At 41.5% G+C, this 17,560-nt stretch overlaps 1 protein-coding gene across 1 annotated transcript in view; it reads left to right on the forward strand.

Annotated features, from left to right (window-relative positions):
- The window catches only part of DNAH10 (dynein axonemal heavy chain 10), a gene marked incomplete at its 5' end in the record, with an annotated part of 236,277 nt that overhangs the window by 56,062 nt on the left and 162,655 nt on the right, over window positions 1-17,560 (forward strand). Inside the window, 4 exons of the mRNA XM_082256636.1 lie at window positions 4,324-4,493; window positions 10,199-10,350; window positions 14,953-15,114; window positions 15,533-15,740. Coding sequence (XP_082112762.1) covers window positions 4,324-4,493; window positions 10,199-10,350; window positions 14,953-15,114; window positions 15,533-15,740 — 692 coding nt within the window. The remainder of the gene's footprint in view (window positions 1-4,323; window positions 4,494-10,198; window positions 10,351-14,952; window positions 15,115-15,532; window positions 15,741-17,560) is intronic.

Raw genomic sequence — 17,560 nt, forward strand, 5'->3', positions numbered from 1 at the left:
CAACCTCTGGATTTGTGCAAACCAAACCCTCCTCCGCCATGCCGGAGCTACCAGAATTACTGGTTTTCCCTCTAGCTGGATCCTGCACAATAGACGCGGTATCAGCTGCACCGGAGGAAAGGCATACATCAGGGAATACTCCTCCCAAGGAGTCACCAAAGCATCCACTCCGACTGTGAGTGGATCCCTGGTCCTGGACACAAATCTCTTCAACTTGTTGTTGAACCTGGATGTCAAAAACCTTGGGGTGTAAGGACCATTCCCCTGGAAACATTTGTTGATGACTCAAAAAGTCTGCCTGCCAGTTCTCTATTCCCGGAATATAAACTGCTGTCAGGCGTGGCACAAACTTCTCTGCCCAAGACAGGATAAAATCCACCTTTTTCTAGGCTAACCGACTCTTTGTGCCTCCTTGATGATTGATATAAGCCACAGCTGTGGCATTGTCAGATTGTACCCTGACAGGGTGACCCCAAAACCTCCAAGTCACTGGAAGTAAGGATTTCCCTTTCTCCAGATTTCTAGTCAACAACCACCAATTTAGACTCTTGACGTACTCTTGGTACCAGAGACATGGATCGGTCCAGAGACTGAACCTTTCTGGTCCAGGTAGACAGAATGTTGATCTGTAAGGGTCTGACATGGAATTGAGCATAGGGTATTGCCTCGAATGCGGACACCATTTTCCCCAATAACTTCATGCAAAGATGTAAAGAAGGATATCTCAGCCTTACCACAGACCGACCCAGATCCATTAGGTCTGTGACCTTTCTTGCCAGCAAGAATATCTTTGCCTGTGCTGTATTCACAGAAGACCCAGATATTCCAGACGCTGGACTGGCTGTAATGCTGATTTTACCAAGCTCAGTATCCAACCTAGATGTTCTGGGAACTGCACTGTCTGGTGGAAATTTTGGCTTAGAGCCAAAGCCGATTAATCTATTAGTAGTAGATCATCCAGATAACCTGTGATAGATGTCCCTCAGGACCTTAGAACAGTCAATACAGGAGGTAGGATCTTTGTGAACATTCTTGGAGCTGTGGCTAACCCGAAGGGCAGGGCCACAAACTGAAAATTACGGTTCTCTATGTCAAAGCATAGGAACCTTTGATGAGCCTGGAATATAGGCACGTGAAGATATGCATCCTTGATGTCTATGGATGCTAGAAATTCCTCTCTCTGCAGGGAGGCTACGACTGAACAAATTGACTTCATACGGAAAGTAAGAATGTTCAGAAAATGGTTTAAAGCTTTGAGTGCCAAAATAGGTCTCACATCCCCGTTTGGTTTGGGGACTACGTACAGGTTTGAGTAAAACCCCTTGAACTTTTTGTTCTCTGGAACCTCTATTATCACTTTTTGAACCTTCAGCTGGTCTAATGCCAGAAAGAGAGACCTTCTTTTTAGGGGGTCTGTTGGTATACTTGACCTTATAAACCGGGGGTACGGGAACACCTGAAATTCCAGTTTGTATCTCTTTGAAATGATGAAGATAACCCAGTTGTCTTGGATCAATTCCACCCAAACTTTTGAGAACTACCGCAGCCTTCTCCCCACCCACGTGAGTGGGGGCGCCCCTTCACAGAGAGGGCTTAGCGGAAGACTTGACTGGTTTCTGGGCCCAGGGCTTTTTCTGACCCTGCCCTGTAGGCTTGGTTCCGGATCCAGATGCTTGAGGCCATCGCCACGGTCTAGAATTAGAAGCACTGGTAGTATGAGTGCTGGGGATTGTGAAAGAAAGACGCTTGCTCTTCCTTTTTATGTGTAGCAACTTGAGATTTTTTGGATTTACTTATCCAGATCATCACCAAAAAGGCGTTCTCTCTGAAAAGGGAAGCCAGACAGTAACTTTTTACATCGTAATTCCGTAGACCAATTCTTTAACTAAAGGATTCTGCGCATATGCACTGAAATCAGAGCACATCTTGACATTTGCCTTATGAAGTCTGTAAGAGCTTCCACTGCAAAATATAAAGTGCGAGGTAGATCTGACAGATCTTCCATAGACTCTCCTTGAGAAGGAACTGTCTTGGACACTCGTTTTAAATGGTCTTTTAAAGACTGACAAAGTCTTATGGCTGCTACTGCTGGTTGTATCGCAGAACCTGCGACCGCAAAAGAGGCTTTCAATAAAGATTCCAAATTTTTATCTGCTGGATCCTTTAAAACTTGGAAAAAATCCACAGGACAGGTTAAACTTTTGTTAACCACAGAAATAAAAGCATCCAGAGTTGGTATATTCCATTTCATAGTAAACGTTTCCTCTATAGGATACAATAATGAAATCCTTTTGGGAGGATAAAAATCCTATCAGGATGGTCCCAATACATTTCTTGCTCCAGAGCGGAAGTATGGGAAACTTCTGAGGACTATGAGTAGGGTGCAATGAGCCTAGAGAGGAAATAAGAGACTTCAGCTGTCTCTAGGGGAGAGAATTTATATCCAGACTGGACCATTTAGGTAAGAGACTGAATAAACAATCTCTGGGTTTGAGAGGCTGTCAGAGACTCCTCTGACCCTGACTCCCCAGAAGTGAAAACCTTAGCTTGACCTACTATAGGGTTATCATCAGCTACTTCTTCTACATCCTCTGTCCAATCCTGAACCAAATTCAAGGGATGGCTCAGGTGAGGGGGATCTATCACATTTCTTCTTCTTAGTGAGTAGTAATCACAGTGCCCCTTCCAACTGTGCCCCCCCAGCCCTCTTTAGGGCAGACATTGCTTATATAGCAAGACAAACTTGAGGTACTAATTTTAGTGTACCCAAGGTTTGTGCCAAGCTTATACAGCTTATCGCACACAGCACTGATTATCCCAAGATACAAGACCTGTTTGTGCCAGTAAACATACACCCACAGTGACTCACGCAACCCAGCTGCTGCTGCTCTGTGTACCCTTCAGCCTCAGCAGAGGCTAGCGCGTTAAAAACTGTTCTTTCTAAATTGCGCCCATTTATGCTGTACTGTGCATGCGTGGCGTGCTATGTGGCATCCACGTGCATGCCAATTGCAATCAAACACATCCTCCATGCGGCATACGCCTGTACTTAAAGGCGAATAGGCCTCCGCCACAGACACGCTATCAGGGGAGGAGACGAACATGCGGGTGCTTATGTGCCAAAGCAAAAACAACAACCACATGGGATGAGAGCAGCTTAGGCTGAATTTTGTTTGTCACAGCTGACACCTTTCAGGAGATCAGCCCAGGGAAAGAAAACAGTGTGATAACAATAGGCAAAGAAATAATGTTTAAACAAACTTTACATCATACCACAACTGCACAAGCTCATATAATCACAATTCATATAAATGGCACATTTAATCCCGAAGTAAAAGCTAGAGCTTTCAACAAGATGTATTTTGCATAGCTTAACATCCACAGTCTCATGCACACATTGGTTTGTCACAGCTGATACCTCTCAAGTAATCAGCACAGGGTGAAAATAGTGTGTCAGAAAAACAAGCACAGAAACAATGCTTAAAAAGATGTATTTTGCCTAGGCTTAACATCCATAGTCTTATGCAGAGACTCACATGGCACTCGGTCTCTAGTATCTTTTTAAAGGGAACAGTGCATTAAATATTTACAATCTGCAATTATGCCAGCAACTTTTACCTTCAAGGTTTGCTGTATGTGTAAATATTTTAAATTGGACTCATCAGTCCTGCTGCAGGATTCTGTTTTGAAACAGGAATCCAATCTTCACCCATCACGGTGAGCTTTGTCTTAGCGACCTTCAAGGAGTGGGTCCACTTGTTTTAGAAGGGCCACGGCCTTGGACCTGTAGAGCACTCTGCACAGAGCGCCTTTGGGGTTTGGTATTCCAAGGGTCGCGATCCCAGGGTCCAGCACCTAAAAAGGACAGTATTACAGGCAAAACCTTGTATCTGCTTCCCGAGGCTCAAGTACCATCTTTTTAGTCCTTTAACTGTTTAGGATGGATCTGATAGCTAACCCCTTAGATTCAGTGATCTTTGATCGGGGTATGTAGCATAATCTTTTGTCTTTGTTTGAAGAGAAAATGTGGAGAAACTCTCCACAGTGGCCATCACCTTTAGACACTGGCGAAAAAACTGATGTACTTCCTTTGTGGGAGGGTTTTATAGGGGGGGGGGCATCAATTCTGGTTGGTTGCCAGTGTCCTTCACCTAAAGGTGGCTATATAACCCATATTTTATGATTTATGGCTCTGTGTCCCGTGATGTATGAAAATAAATAAACTTTTTGTTATGTACGTTCTCTATATTTGATTTCTGGTAGTTTTAATTTTTTATGTTATGCCTAGAAAGTAATAATTATATGTTTTATATATCTTTTCAGGATGTGGACCAGCTCAAGACTGACACTGATTATAAAAATGTTCGTTATGCTGTGAACTTTGCCCCTGAACTCCTAGAAATAATAACCGAAACAAAACACATGGAACAGCTGGGATTTGTTGTTGGTGAATTACCTAGAAATGTTGCACTACAAGAAGACAAGTTTTTAAGGTTATCTCTATGTACTGTCTTATAACCTCATTTTGGCTTTTATTTACACTAGATAATGGAACATTAAAAGATAGTATAGCCTAAGCAGTCATACTACTTTCTTTGAAAAAAACAAAAACAAAATGCAGTAATCACTTGGCACAAAAACAAGGAGAAAATAGAAAATAACTGATGCCCAAATGAGTGATTCTTCAAATTACCATATACCTGTGTGTGTGTGTATGTGTATATATATATATATATAATATATATATGTATGTGTGTGTGTGTGTATATATATATATATATATATATATATATATATATATAATTAGTGATCGACCAATATCGGTTTTTCATTGCCAATACCGATACCGATATTTTGGCCATTGCATATCGGTATCGGCCGATATGGGCCGATATTTTTGTACATTTAAAAACATTTTTTTTTTAATTTTTATCACTTGACAGGTACTCTTGTGGAGGGACCTGGGGGTCTAAAAGACCCCAAACCGCAAGTTTGGCTGTTTTGAATGCTGTCATTTTTGTTAATCTGGCGCCAGTACCCAGGAAGTGATGTCATGACATCACTTCATTGCTTATATCTTTAATTTGTACATGTGAGTGGCATATCCAATAACATTTGTAAACCGAATTATGCTATGTGACATCATTTTACCCTCAAACGAGTAATATTTGGCCAGTTCCGGGGGCCGATACAGATATAACGGCAAAAGTCAATATCCGCCCTCGATATATCGGCCTTGCCGATAATCGGTCGATCCCTAATATATTTACACACACATATATATTGTAAGTGGGGAACAGTTAGCAGGTACAGAGCTCCCTGGGATACGTAGTCTCTCAATCACAGATACCAAATCCAAAAAGGTAGTGACAAAACACTACAGTGTTTATTTGTGTTATTACTTGTCAGCTTCCACACAACTTCCAGCTTAGTTTTTACCAACCTCTTGCTCTCACAGACAGGAGTTGTCTGATTCCCAGGCCAAGAGCACTGGCTGTCTGTCTCAGGTGAACATAAATTGGCCTGGGGGGGAGGAGCAACATCCAAACTGGATCGGGGATCAGAGATCCCTAAATGTGTATGAGAGAAGCTTGGAAATGTATAAACCCTGAACAGGACTTTTCCGTCTCTCTCTGGGACACTCTGCTACAATATATATGTTATCATTGGAAGAACCATTCAGATTTGCACCTGCAGATGATAAGATCAGTATTTTCAAAGTAGGGTTGACATTGACTCTTCTTACTACTTCCTATGCGCTTCTTTACCAGTATTAGAAAGTATTCAGCACATTTCTCCATGTTACATCATGAGATGTGGTTTTATAGTTAAGAAGAATGTAACTGATAAGAAGGCAGCACAAGCAGAGAACGACAGAAGAAGTTGACATGTTTTCTGTCAGGATCAATAGGTATTTTTTTTGTGCATAACAGAGAGTGGAAGGGTTCTGTAGTCCTCATAGATAACTAAAAACAAATTCAATTATAAGATTTAAGCACAGGGGGTTATTGGCTGATCTGATTTCTTGTAGGATCAGTAGGTTTTTATTTACACTTCTCAAACAGATATAACAAAATGCATTCAATTAGTTATGTAACAGACTAAAAGAAAACCAATAAAATAAGTTAATTTTATAGACCAAAAACCAAATAATATTTACACCAATCGAATGTCTCAATCTGTTATCACTGCCGACTGGCCCTACAATTCTTGTAAATTCTCGATGATTAAGCCCCCTGACTAGGCGAAGCAGGTTAGATGGGGTTCTAACCAAGCAATTTATTGTTAAAGTTTAAATACACTTTAATTCCTGCTAAGTTGATGAGTATTTATTTCCCTCCTTCTGAGGGACATAGGACGTCTTTCCCCTTCAGGTTATACTGCTACCTACAGTAGGATTGGACACTGGCAAACGAAAAAACTGTAGGCCAGTCAAGGATAACCCTTCAAAATTTTTTCCTCATTCAAGACTTTTTGATTGCAGCTATCTGATGCAGCCATCCTAAACCTAGCTTTTGAAGTGCTACGTCCAGACCCCACTAGACTGGATGTTGTCAGGCTACCTTTTAAATTTCCTTTGTGTAAGGTTTTTTCAGAGTCTGTTCAAATAACAAGTTGGCCTCAGAGTGCTTTTCAGGTCCAGAACTGTTGGTATTGTCTCGGTGCTTGCCCTGTCTCACTTTGTGGGTTGGCTGATCTAGCTGAACACTGGTTACCACATTTGCTTGGATTCCTGGATCCTGCTTTCCACCAGTGTCTATTGTGGAAGCGGTTAAAACTGAGGGACTATCTGAGCACTGACATTATCTACTGTGTGACGTACTCTGTGTTGCCTTTTCAGCTAGTCAGCATCAAGAAAGCATCTCAACACTGCTGCTTTTGCAAAAAAAAAGGACCATGTAAAACTCCAATCTATGTTTTGATCCTGCTTCTCGCCTAAGGTGACGACAGGTGACCCTCATCTGCTGTCAGCTGTTTGAGTGTCTTAAGTACTTGAGGTCTTGACTTGTGCGCCCTTAGCCTGCCTGAGTCAAAAAATGTCTTTCTAGAAAAAGGGGGGGGGGGGTTAGGGCAGTCCCACTGTACTGAATGCCCCCAGCTTTCATTCTACAAACAGCTCCAATGTTGCTTGCAGCACACCCATTGATGCAGCCAACATATGTTGTAAATAATAATGTGACCCACTAATCCTAGAGCTTATCCCATCTTTGGAAGCTTACATTGCTCCGATGGGTGTGACTGGCTCTTCTTCCATCTTGTCTGTGGTCTTTACTACAATCATGCAAGATTTATGGCTGAATCGACCCAGTTATTTATTGACTGTGGCCACAGAGACCACAAGCGCACCTTCCTCTGTAGATTCTGTATTTGATCTGCCTGTAGCCTTAGTGGCCCCTGAGCCATCAGACACTGAGTCTTTTCAAGCTTTACCAAAGAAGCTTACCTCCAAGGAGTTGCAGTCTTCTGTTATTACTCTCAAATTAAAAGAAACCATGTTGGCTTTTATTGATGTGGTGCACACTTCTCTGAAACTAGATGATGAGCTTGCTGCTTCTACCAGTGCCAGTCCCAGTTTGGGTGCTTTAGAGCCCTTAACTACTAAGAGATTCTGGCGTACCTGCTGTTCCAAGTCTTCCTCTACAGAGCTTGAAAACACACTGCCAAGATGTTTGCTTCCCCATGCAACTTTTAGCCTTGTATCCATTTCAAAAAGACTTTGTTAAAATGTGGTCAGTCCCCACTGTGTATCCATATCTAGCCAAGCACCATTCTGGTAGAGGGTGAGCCTGTCTTTAAGAACCCAAATGATAAGCAGATAGAAGCCCTCTCTAGAGCTCTGATCTTGCTGACAGACCCTGCCCTTTATCCTGTGTTGGCTCTAAATTTGCTTTGGCAAACTCTGGTTGACTGGTCACAGTCTGTTACAAAGGTTCTATTCACTACTGTGGTTGATTTCTTAATCATAAAATGTCAGGAACTAATGACTATAGCTTTATACTATAATTTTTAAAGGATTGTTGGAGGTTTCTTGTCTTATCTCCTTATTGGTTAGTACACATGTGGAGGACTGCAGAACCTATGTCTAAAAATCACCTGCTTTACATGGCCTTCGAAGGATGACATCTCTGCGGATCTACACTGGAAACTGTTGTCAAGAACACTGTTAGCAAGAGCAGCCATAGAAGCCCAAGGTATAGGCCAGGAAGGCTCATCCCACAATGGAGGTTAAGAAACATATTTTTCTTTATAGCACTCCTACAACCTCCAGGTCAAAACCACAAGCTTGGCTCCCAGTCCAGCCACAGGGATTGGGGATCAAAGTCTGTGAAACTCTCAGAAAAATCTTGATCCACATGAAGGAGCATCCCCTGTTTTCAAAGAGAGGTGACATTTGTTAGCCGGAAACATGGCTAGCTTGCATTTGTTGCAGTAGGTAATTTTCAGGGGCTACAAGCTAGGGTTTCGCTCCCAGACCCCCTTGATTTTATTTCTTAATGCTTCCTTGGGCACCACGCAGATTAGCAGATCTCCATGTAGCTCTCTCAAGGCTTTTGGTTCAAGGTGTCATTTCCCCATTAAGTGTGGCAGACCAGTTTCAGGGGTTTTACTCTAACCTGTTCAAAGTTTGCAAACCCAAAGGGGCATCTGCCCAATCTTGGATCTCAAAGCACTGAGTATCTTCATTTGAGTCCAGAAATACCAAATGGAATCCACCAAGTCTGTCATCAACTCTCTTCAACACAGAGAAACTTCCTGGCCAATGTGCACATCAAGAACGTGTACCTGCATGTCCACATGTTTTTAAGTACACCAACAATTCATATGCTTTGCTGTGAGTTCCTTCAGAAATTGCCACTGGAACTGAGTATCTGGGTTCTCGAAAATGTTCCCCCTCAGGAGAATTGGCAAACTCTCAGATTTCATGTCCAACTCTCTGCTTTTGCATGAAGGTCCTGAGTCCTGTATTATAGGTAGGGGAGGCTGAATGTGGACCTCCTGGTCTCTAGGTTCCACAACAAACAAGACAAGTTTTTCTCCAGGTACAAGGATACTCTAGCTGAAACAGTGGATTCTTTGATGGCTCTGTGGGATCCGTACACTTTGATCTGTGGCTTTCCTCCTTTGAATCTTCTCTCTCATCTGCTTGGCAGGATTGAGATGGAAGGTATTCTCGTGATCCTCATTACTCTAGATTGGTTTAAGTGTATGTGGTACTTTTATATTGTTAGACTCACAGATGCTTCATGTGCTTCAAATTTCTCCAATCTTCTGAACCGAACTGCCATTCTGCTTTATGGTTGTTGGCTTTAACAGCATGGCTATTAAAGCTCAGGTATTGAGTGACAGGGGCATCTTGGAATTGGTGGTCCCCACAATGTTAAATGCTATTCTACTTCTCACAAAGTCTATTTTTAGACTTGGATTCACACTCGGTGTGAGTCTTGGGTCTTTCATCCAAGGAAATTCTCAGTGGGTTTGGATCAGAGTTTTTCTCTCAGTGCTCTCAATGACCGGGTTTCTGCTTTTGCTATTTTGTTTCACAGACTGTCCTCCTCTCATTCCTTGATTAAGAACTTGTTCAGATAGTTTCCCATGTCGCTCCCGTTTGTTCAATGGATGTAAATGTGGTTCTCTTCTCACTTCAAAAAATACCATTTGAACACACTAGAGAGGTACCTCAGATGATGGTGAGGCCTAGGTTTTCCTTCTTACCTAAAGTAAGACTTTGCCTTTCACCTAAACCAACACTCTGTCTACCTGCAGTTCACCCCAAAAATGTTTGTGCTATTGTCACAATATGTTATGTGCTGGAGGAACTTATCTATTAGCCGATACTTCTTTCAGGAAGGTTGATTCCCATTTTTAATTCTGGATAGACCCCTGGAAGGTTCATTGGCGTCTCGTTCTACCATTTCTCGTGACTCATACAGACCTCTGATCCAAAGGATCAGTCCTGTCAGGGTACATTCTATTGTTGATTGGTTCTGGGGCTTTTTGACATCAGGCTAATGTTTTTCTGTTTTTCAAAACTGCCACCTTGTTTTTTGTTAACATGTTCTCTAAGTTCCATCAGGTGGACATTAAGGCCTTATCTAATGAAAACTAAATGTGCTTGTTTATTTAATGTAATACAAGAGACATTTATTCCCGAAGTCTGTTCATAAGATCTGTTATGACTATGTGAACCTGTTTTTAGGTACATTGATGACATGAAACAAATATTGTCTTCTTATGAGAAATTGATGGCATCTCTGAATGAAGCTGAAACACAACTGCTTGACTCTCAAATCAGAGAACTACTAAAAGTGTTCCGATCTGGATACAGAAGGCTAAATTGGAACTCCTTAGGTAAGAATGTTGCATCAATAGAGAAGTTACTTGTTTTTTTGTTCAATACTACAATTTCTTCCAACTTTACAAAGAGTAAATGAAATGGAAGCAGTTTAAAGTGTATCTAAAGCCAAAAAATTGTTTTTGTTTTAAAAAAAGTTGGAAAGGGTTTGAACCTTTGTCAGGATTGTATTAATGTCTGTAACCAGACTATAAATAGGTGAAAGAAATTTCAAAGTTTGAGTTCCCATTGGAAAGGAATAGAATGAAAGCTTGTCCCAAAACAGCTAAGAGAGAATGTCAATTTCCTTGGTGAAATCTCCTCTCCTTTCCTGTTCTATCTCAATTAAGGAGTTGGAGAAAAATCTCCCCAAAGAAACACCATAAAAAATTTCTGACCGGTTATTTTTACAATTTCAAACTCTCTTTAATACTATAAAATTTGTTTTGACTTTGACGCTAGCTATAGGCAGGATGAATATGGTAAAGTTAACATGTTATCAAAATTTTATTGAACAAGAACAACATTGCAACATGCTAGGTAGAAGAACAACAACAAGTGTAAAACAATAAACTGAATTATAGTGGTTTAAAAGATGTTACGTTTTTAGAAAAAATAAAAAAGGAACATTTTTTTGCAGGTAAAAAAATGTGCATTTATTTATTTATTTTTTTAGAGCCACGCTGAGAGGAGGCGAGAATGAACTACCACGCCGCTCCACAGTGCCATGGTGGTTCATTGAAAACTAAAAACTGACAGCCACAAAGGTTGCTGGACCTTGTAGTTTTTCATTCACAGGACATTGAATGAAGGACACGGTCGGTCAGAGCCTTGCTCGGCCAGGGGCGGATCCAGAGTCGAGTCTCAGGAGGAGCACTGCCAGAAAATAAGGTGTTGCTTACAGAACCAATCCCTAGAAATGTAATACTGTCAGATAGTGTCACTATTCTTCCCTCTTATGCGGCTGGGAGGAAGTGACCTATTAAAATGATGCCACTTCCTTTCCGCAAGGAGGAGGTAGGGAAGAATAGTGAGACCTGCCAACCACAGTGATGAAAGTGTTAAGGCCAGCAGTGACAGTGGTGGCTGTCCTAACACTTTTATCAACTTTATGGGAGATCTTTGTAATCTCCCTGCGGGTCTCCAGATGCGCTACAGCAACGGTTCCCTACCTTTTTGGCACCGGGGACTGACTGCGGCTTTTCGTAGGCAATTTGTCGGGGCAATGGCTGGTGTTGGCACTTCAATTATCACGGCACCATGGGTGATATGGTGTCAGGATGACTGAAGCGCTTTATTCCTCTTATTACATTGTAATATACAATGAAATAGTTCAACTCGCCATAGTGCAGAATCAGTGGGAGCCCTGAGCGTCACACATGCCATTGTCACCTGCCACTAGATGCTGCTTGTCTCTTGCCATGTCACCTGTTTTCAAATGCAGCTTGTCACATGCCACGTCACCTGCCACCAAATGCAGCTTGTCACTTGCCACGTCACCTGCCTTCAGATGCAGCTTGCCACTTTCCACGTCACCTGCCACCAGATGCAGCTTGTCACATCCCACATTACTTGCCACCAGATGTTGATTGTCATTTGCCATGTCGTCTGCTACCAGATGTAGCTTGGCACTTGCCACGTCACCTGCCTTCAGATGCAGCTTGTCACTTGCTACATCACCTGCCACCAGATGCAGCTTGTTACTTGCCACATCACTTGCCACCTAGAGGGGATTGTCACTTTTCACGTCGCCTGCCCCAAGATGCGGATTGTCTAATGCCACAAGATGCGAATTGTTACTTGCCAGTGGCTGTGTCCCAGAGTGAGGGTGGGCAGTGAGAGATAATTTAATCTCTCTGCTGCCCACGACTGCACAGTAAGGGTGGTGTTCTGTCAGAAGCTGAACTGCAGTGATGCAAGGTGGGCGGAGAGAGATTATGTCATCACCACCCACCCGCTCACTGGCCTGGCCGCCTGCTCACCCACTGGCATGCTCCCAGGCTTGCCCGACTGCTCACCCACTGGCCGGCTCACTACTTTCTCGGGGAGGTGGGGGGGGGACCCTGGTTCCGCACCTGTGCTCGGCCACTTTTATTTTAAATTGGGACAACTAGCAAGGGGGGGGACGGGAAGAAACGATCAGGGAGGTGCGGGGGCTGGTCTGTTTGTAACATGTTAAACCTGAATATGGGTGTAACATGTTACGGAAGGTGAACTTATCCTTTAAGGATTTTCTAGCTTGGCTATCTGCAGATGATCTTTTTTAGTAAGTCTATCAGTACAAATAATTATAAAGAACACAGAATAATTACATTTACTAAAAGCAAATGGGCTGTTCACTTTGCAGTGTTATTTTCACTTTGCAAGATAGTTTACCCTTAGCTTAGTGAGGTGAAGTTCTGCTGACTTCCTTCATTGAATCATATGCAAGCAAAATGAATGTGTTTTTTATTTCCTTGCATGTAATTGGGTATTCTTATCAATATATATTTTTACCACACTGACTGAGCTAAAAGAAAATACCGTTGCAAAGTGAACAACCTTTTTGTCTTTAATAAATCAACCTCAAAATCTGCTACTACTCTGAGAAAAAAAAGCTCACATAGAACAACCTGTTACCTTAAAATTGTAAAAGTCACAAATGTAAAATATATGTTCCTGTTCACTTTCGATCATCTTAATGAAAAGTGTCAAATATTTAACAAATATATTCTAAAAAAAAAAAAAAAAAGGTGTCTATTTCTAGCCAAGTGGACATTTTAATAACCACATTTTTGTGAAGTAACACATAGCAACTAGATTTTACCATTCATCAGTGAGGAGTAACCATGACACTTAAAGATGATTGGTTGGGTTATTGCACTTTATACATTAGGTTACTTTGACCCGAAGAAACTATCAAAAGTTTCTTCGGGTCTAGTGCTCTTCTTTATTGGTCAATGTAGAAGATTTTTAGCATGAATGAGCTACTAAAGGTAATCTTGACCAGTCTAGTAATCAAACAGCACAGCCAGGTTTTAGACTGACATTTTCTTACAGTCTACATTGCAGTTGAACTATATGGCCTAAACCTAGGCTGGAGTATAGCCTGTTATTGTACAATGAAGGGGCAGCAGTGATATGATTAAGCCTTCAATCTGCTCTCTACTCCAACTTTACTCTGGCTTTCCTTATATGAATATTTGTTCGGAGTCAGTGACTTCGAATATTTCAGCCAGTAGTTTAGCACAGCAGCCAGATGGAAGTTAGCAGTGACATTAGTTCAATGTTTAACAAAGCTTATGGTCTGTGAGGGATATTATAAGCATATTCTAGAAATCCTGATCCAATTGCTGTAGTCACCCAGCCATCATCTTATGCCTCCACCCAGGGCTGCTGTTAGAAATCATGGCGAGCCCTGTACAGCCTACCAGAAGTTTCCTCCCCCAAAATATCAAAAGAATATTTTCATTAAAAATACACTAAAATTATTATTAGTGGACTTGAATCTAGCATAGATTACAAAATTCCTGGTAAATCTAAAAGATAAAACTGTACAGTATTAAGGTTAATAAATAAATTTCTTTGTGTAAATGAGGTCTTGGGGCTTATTTACATTGGTGCTGTGGCCTGTACAGTGTGAATCAGTGTTTTTTTTTTTCAATGCGGCTATTGCTGTGTGGAGGCAGCCTATATTATGCTTTGGAGATACACCAGCTGTACGAACAAAGTACGAGGTCCTAATTTGACAGCTTGTGGGTGCAGTCGTATGGCCCCGAACACAGACAGTGCGCGAGTGTGTGACACTTACCCACACCTGAACACTTATCAATTTAGGACCTGTGGCTGTGTTCATACTGCCGCTGCATCCTCGTAGAGTGACAGGCGGCTCCAGCCATGCAAACTGCTCATTCACACTGTATGGGCCAGAGAACCCATTTTAATGAGCCCTTCATTTTTTTTTTTTTTTCATTTTTTTTACAATTTGACAGCTGTAAAATTATAGTAAACACAATTTACTATGCTTCAGATATGAATGTACACAGTTAGTGATTGATCACTAGTGTTCATTTACTAAAGGAAGGGGCCAGTAAATGACACATTGACCAGCCCCTTCCTCCACTCTCCATTTGAATATCCCCCTGTGTGGCTGCAGCAGCCGGCAGGAAAGGAAAGCTGGCAGCGATGCAGGGGGGAATCAGATGTGGGCAGAACAGGGAGGTGATTGCTAGCGCGAGGGGGAGGGGGGGGACTACAGGAACCAGGCCCTGTGTGTCTCTCCCTCCAGCAGCTGAAAGCCAGCGGCGGGAGGGAGAGCGGGAGAAACCGGCTTTCAGCTGCTGCAAAGAGCCTCACAGGGCATTATTGCTGTAATTGTCTAGGTAACGATCGCCCTCCCTGTCATGCCCACATCTGATTCTCCCTGCTGCCCAGGTCCCCCTTTGTGCCTAGGCCAGGGAACAGGTGGTACCCTCTTATCGGTGGCCCTGCCTTTACCCCAACTTTCCTCGCCTCTTTCTTTTTCTCAGGACATCCTTGGATAAACTTATTATACAAAAACAGTGTTATCTCACAAAAACTTATTTTTTCAATTTGTTTCAAAATGTTTTATTTATTATGAAGCTCTATCTTTCCTTTAGGTATTGCAGAGTATATAACTAGATGCAGCCAGGCTTTGTCAAAGTTTGAATCGCTGGTGCATAAAATTCAGAAGAATGCAAATGACATTGAAGGCAAGCTGTTAGCTATCGAATCAGCAAATCTTTTTAAATTTTTGACAAAAAAGTCTACAGACCTTCCAGGTAATTTAGCATGAAAATTCTGTATTGGGAAAAATAATTTGACTGTACATGCTAGAGTGTCTATACAAAGGGTCAAAATGTTACACAATGCCGGTGGTTCTGCTAAATTTATTCCACAGTTTTACCGTGTCTTGAATGGAAAATACTCACTACAGATATCTAAGCATCAAACAATTGCCTGGAAAATGTTGGCTTTATCACCGTGGTTCTGCGATTAAACAGGGGTCTGTTACAGGAAAGGTCCAACATATGACTTTTCTAACAGTAGTAAGATTTAAATACCACTTCTTTTCACATATGATTTAATGTATAACATTTTTTCGATTCATTTAAGTACCACTTCTTTTCACATATGATTTAATGTATAACATTTTTTAGATTCAGGCTTTATAACTATAATTTTTTATCTGCTTTGTAGGTATAAAGGAATTCTTTGAATACATAGAAATTGAGCGGGCTAAGGATGTTGAAATTATGGTCAGAAAATATGTTGCAATTGCTTCCATTCTTACAAAAATTGAAGGTCTAGTGGTGAATACTAACACTGGCAAAAATCCAAAAATGGCCCCATATTATGCGTACTGGGAAGGCAAAGTTTACAACACATTAACAAAGATGGTTTTAAAGTAAGTGTAATGCTTGTTTAATGGAAAATTGCAACTTTTACTCAATTAGTCTGCACAGATCAAAGGAAGGCGATTTTGTGAGCTGGTAGTAGCATGTAGAATCCGTGCATCAAATTCCTAATCAATATTAGTAGGACTTCCTAATTTAGGCTAGCTAACACATCAAAGATATCACTGATTTCAGAGATGGTTAAGAGAACCAGTCACCAATGGGTGTTTGCAGAGGCGTAACTAGAACCTTCAGGGCCCTGATGCAAGAAACCATGAAGGGCCCCCCAGACCCCTGGCCGGGGCCCTTACCTTCAAGCCCAGGGCTCTTCCCACTAATCCTGGGGCTCTTTACACTCGTTGCATGGCCTTTTATTCAGGTCCCGCAGCAGGATTCTTTCACAAGTTCTGCAGTGGGCCCCCTTCCTGCAATCTTGTGGGCCCACTTCCTGCAATCTTGGGGCTTCCCCACAGTGGTGCAATGCCAGGGTCCGGTCGCAAGTGTGACCTTTGCGATCCTGGAAGTTCACCCACTGGTTTGCTACCGGGCCCCCTGGAGCATGGGGCCCGGTAGCGATTGCAACCCCTACAACCCCTGTAGTTACGCCCCTGGGTGTTTGTAATAATCTCTATTTCTACTTTTAAATTGTTATAATATTGCAGTCTTACCTCTTAGGGACTGCTTGTATTTCTTTTTTTTGTTTTTTAACAAGTTTTCTTGTAGCAGGCTGTAAAGCTCTTAATTCTCCTCTAACAATAGTGATTGGTGATACATGCTAACAAAGCGTATTCGCTATAGTAAATGTGGGTTCACAGTTCCTACGGTTGTCAAACAAGGCTTATTTTGACCCTTATTTGTGCTAGATTTTATATGCAGTCATTCTGCCTCCCCACTTTTGGGTTTATCCCCACTTTTGGGTTTATCTGACCTACATTGATCCAGTCTCTGTGTAAAAGTAAAAACTGCCAATCCTCTCATCCAGTATTTCAGTATCTCAGTTGTTAACCACCAGTAATACACTCACATTTAGCCATTTAATTAAAGGCATCTCACCAATCTTCAGTAGGTTTCTATCATTGGTAGAGGTCCCAGTGGACTGTCTGATGTCACCACATAAAACCTGTGGATGTTGCCTTACACCTAAAACTCCAACACATTTGGAAAAAGGTGTTCTCCTTCATGGGGAGTACATTACTTGGTCAGGTTGTAAATGCCACATTTTAACTGACATTTTTATTTTTTTTTCTCTACCTTTCATTCAAATGGATGAAAGTGCATTTAACTGGAAACTGTACCAAAGATCCTGCAAACAGGATTATTTTCAACGCACTGCTCTAAAACACTAAGGTGTAAATATAGCTTTGCTCTGAGTGAAAGGCGTGTAGGAATGTGTTCTCCAGTTTTATAAGTTGGCACTTATGGACAATAAAATCAAAAAACGTCACGCAACTTTTTTTGATTCTATTTTGTTATTGTGTTATCACACTGTCAAATTGCTGCTTTAATTAATTTCTAGTCGAAACGAGCGCGGTTTATGTGTGCACGTATGGACAGTACCAGGTTAGTTGTTGTTGTTTTGTACTTGTGAATATAAAAATATATACCTTTTTTATGTTAATGATCTTATGTAGCTTTATGAATGAGCCTGGGAGACTATAAATGTTTTGGGAGACTGAACTTAAAATATTGAAATCCAGAGAAAGGTGGTAATATGTGTTGGAGATGAGTATGTGTGATACTGATCTTTCTACTTGTTGGTTATCCCATGGTTTAATACTTTAATATTGCCAGATGTGATACTACTCATTAGAGAGCCTTTGAAAGCCTAAAT

The sequence above is a fragment of the Pelophylax lessonae genome, assembly GCF_965119305.1.
Source record: "Pelophylax lessonae genome assembly, chromosome: 1".
In the NCBI taxonomy this organism is placed as follows: Eukaryota; Metazoa; Chordata; class Amphibia; order Anura; family Ranidae; genus Pelophylax; species Pelophylax lessonae.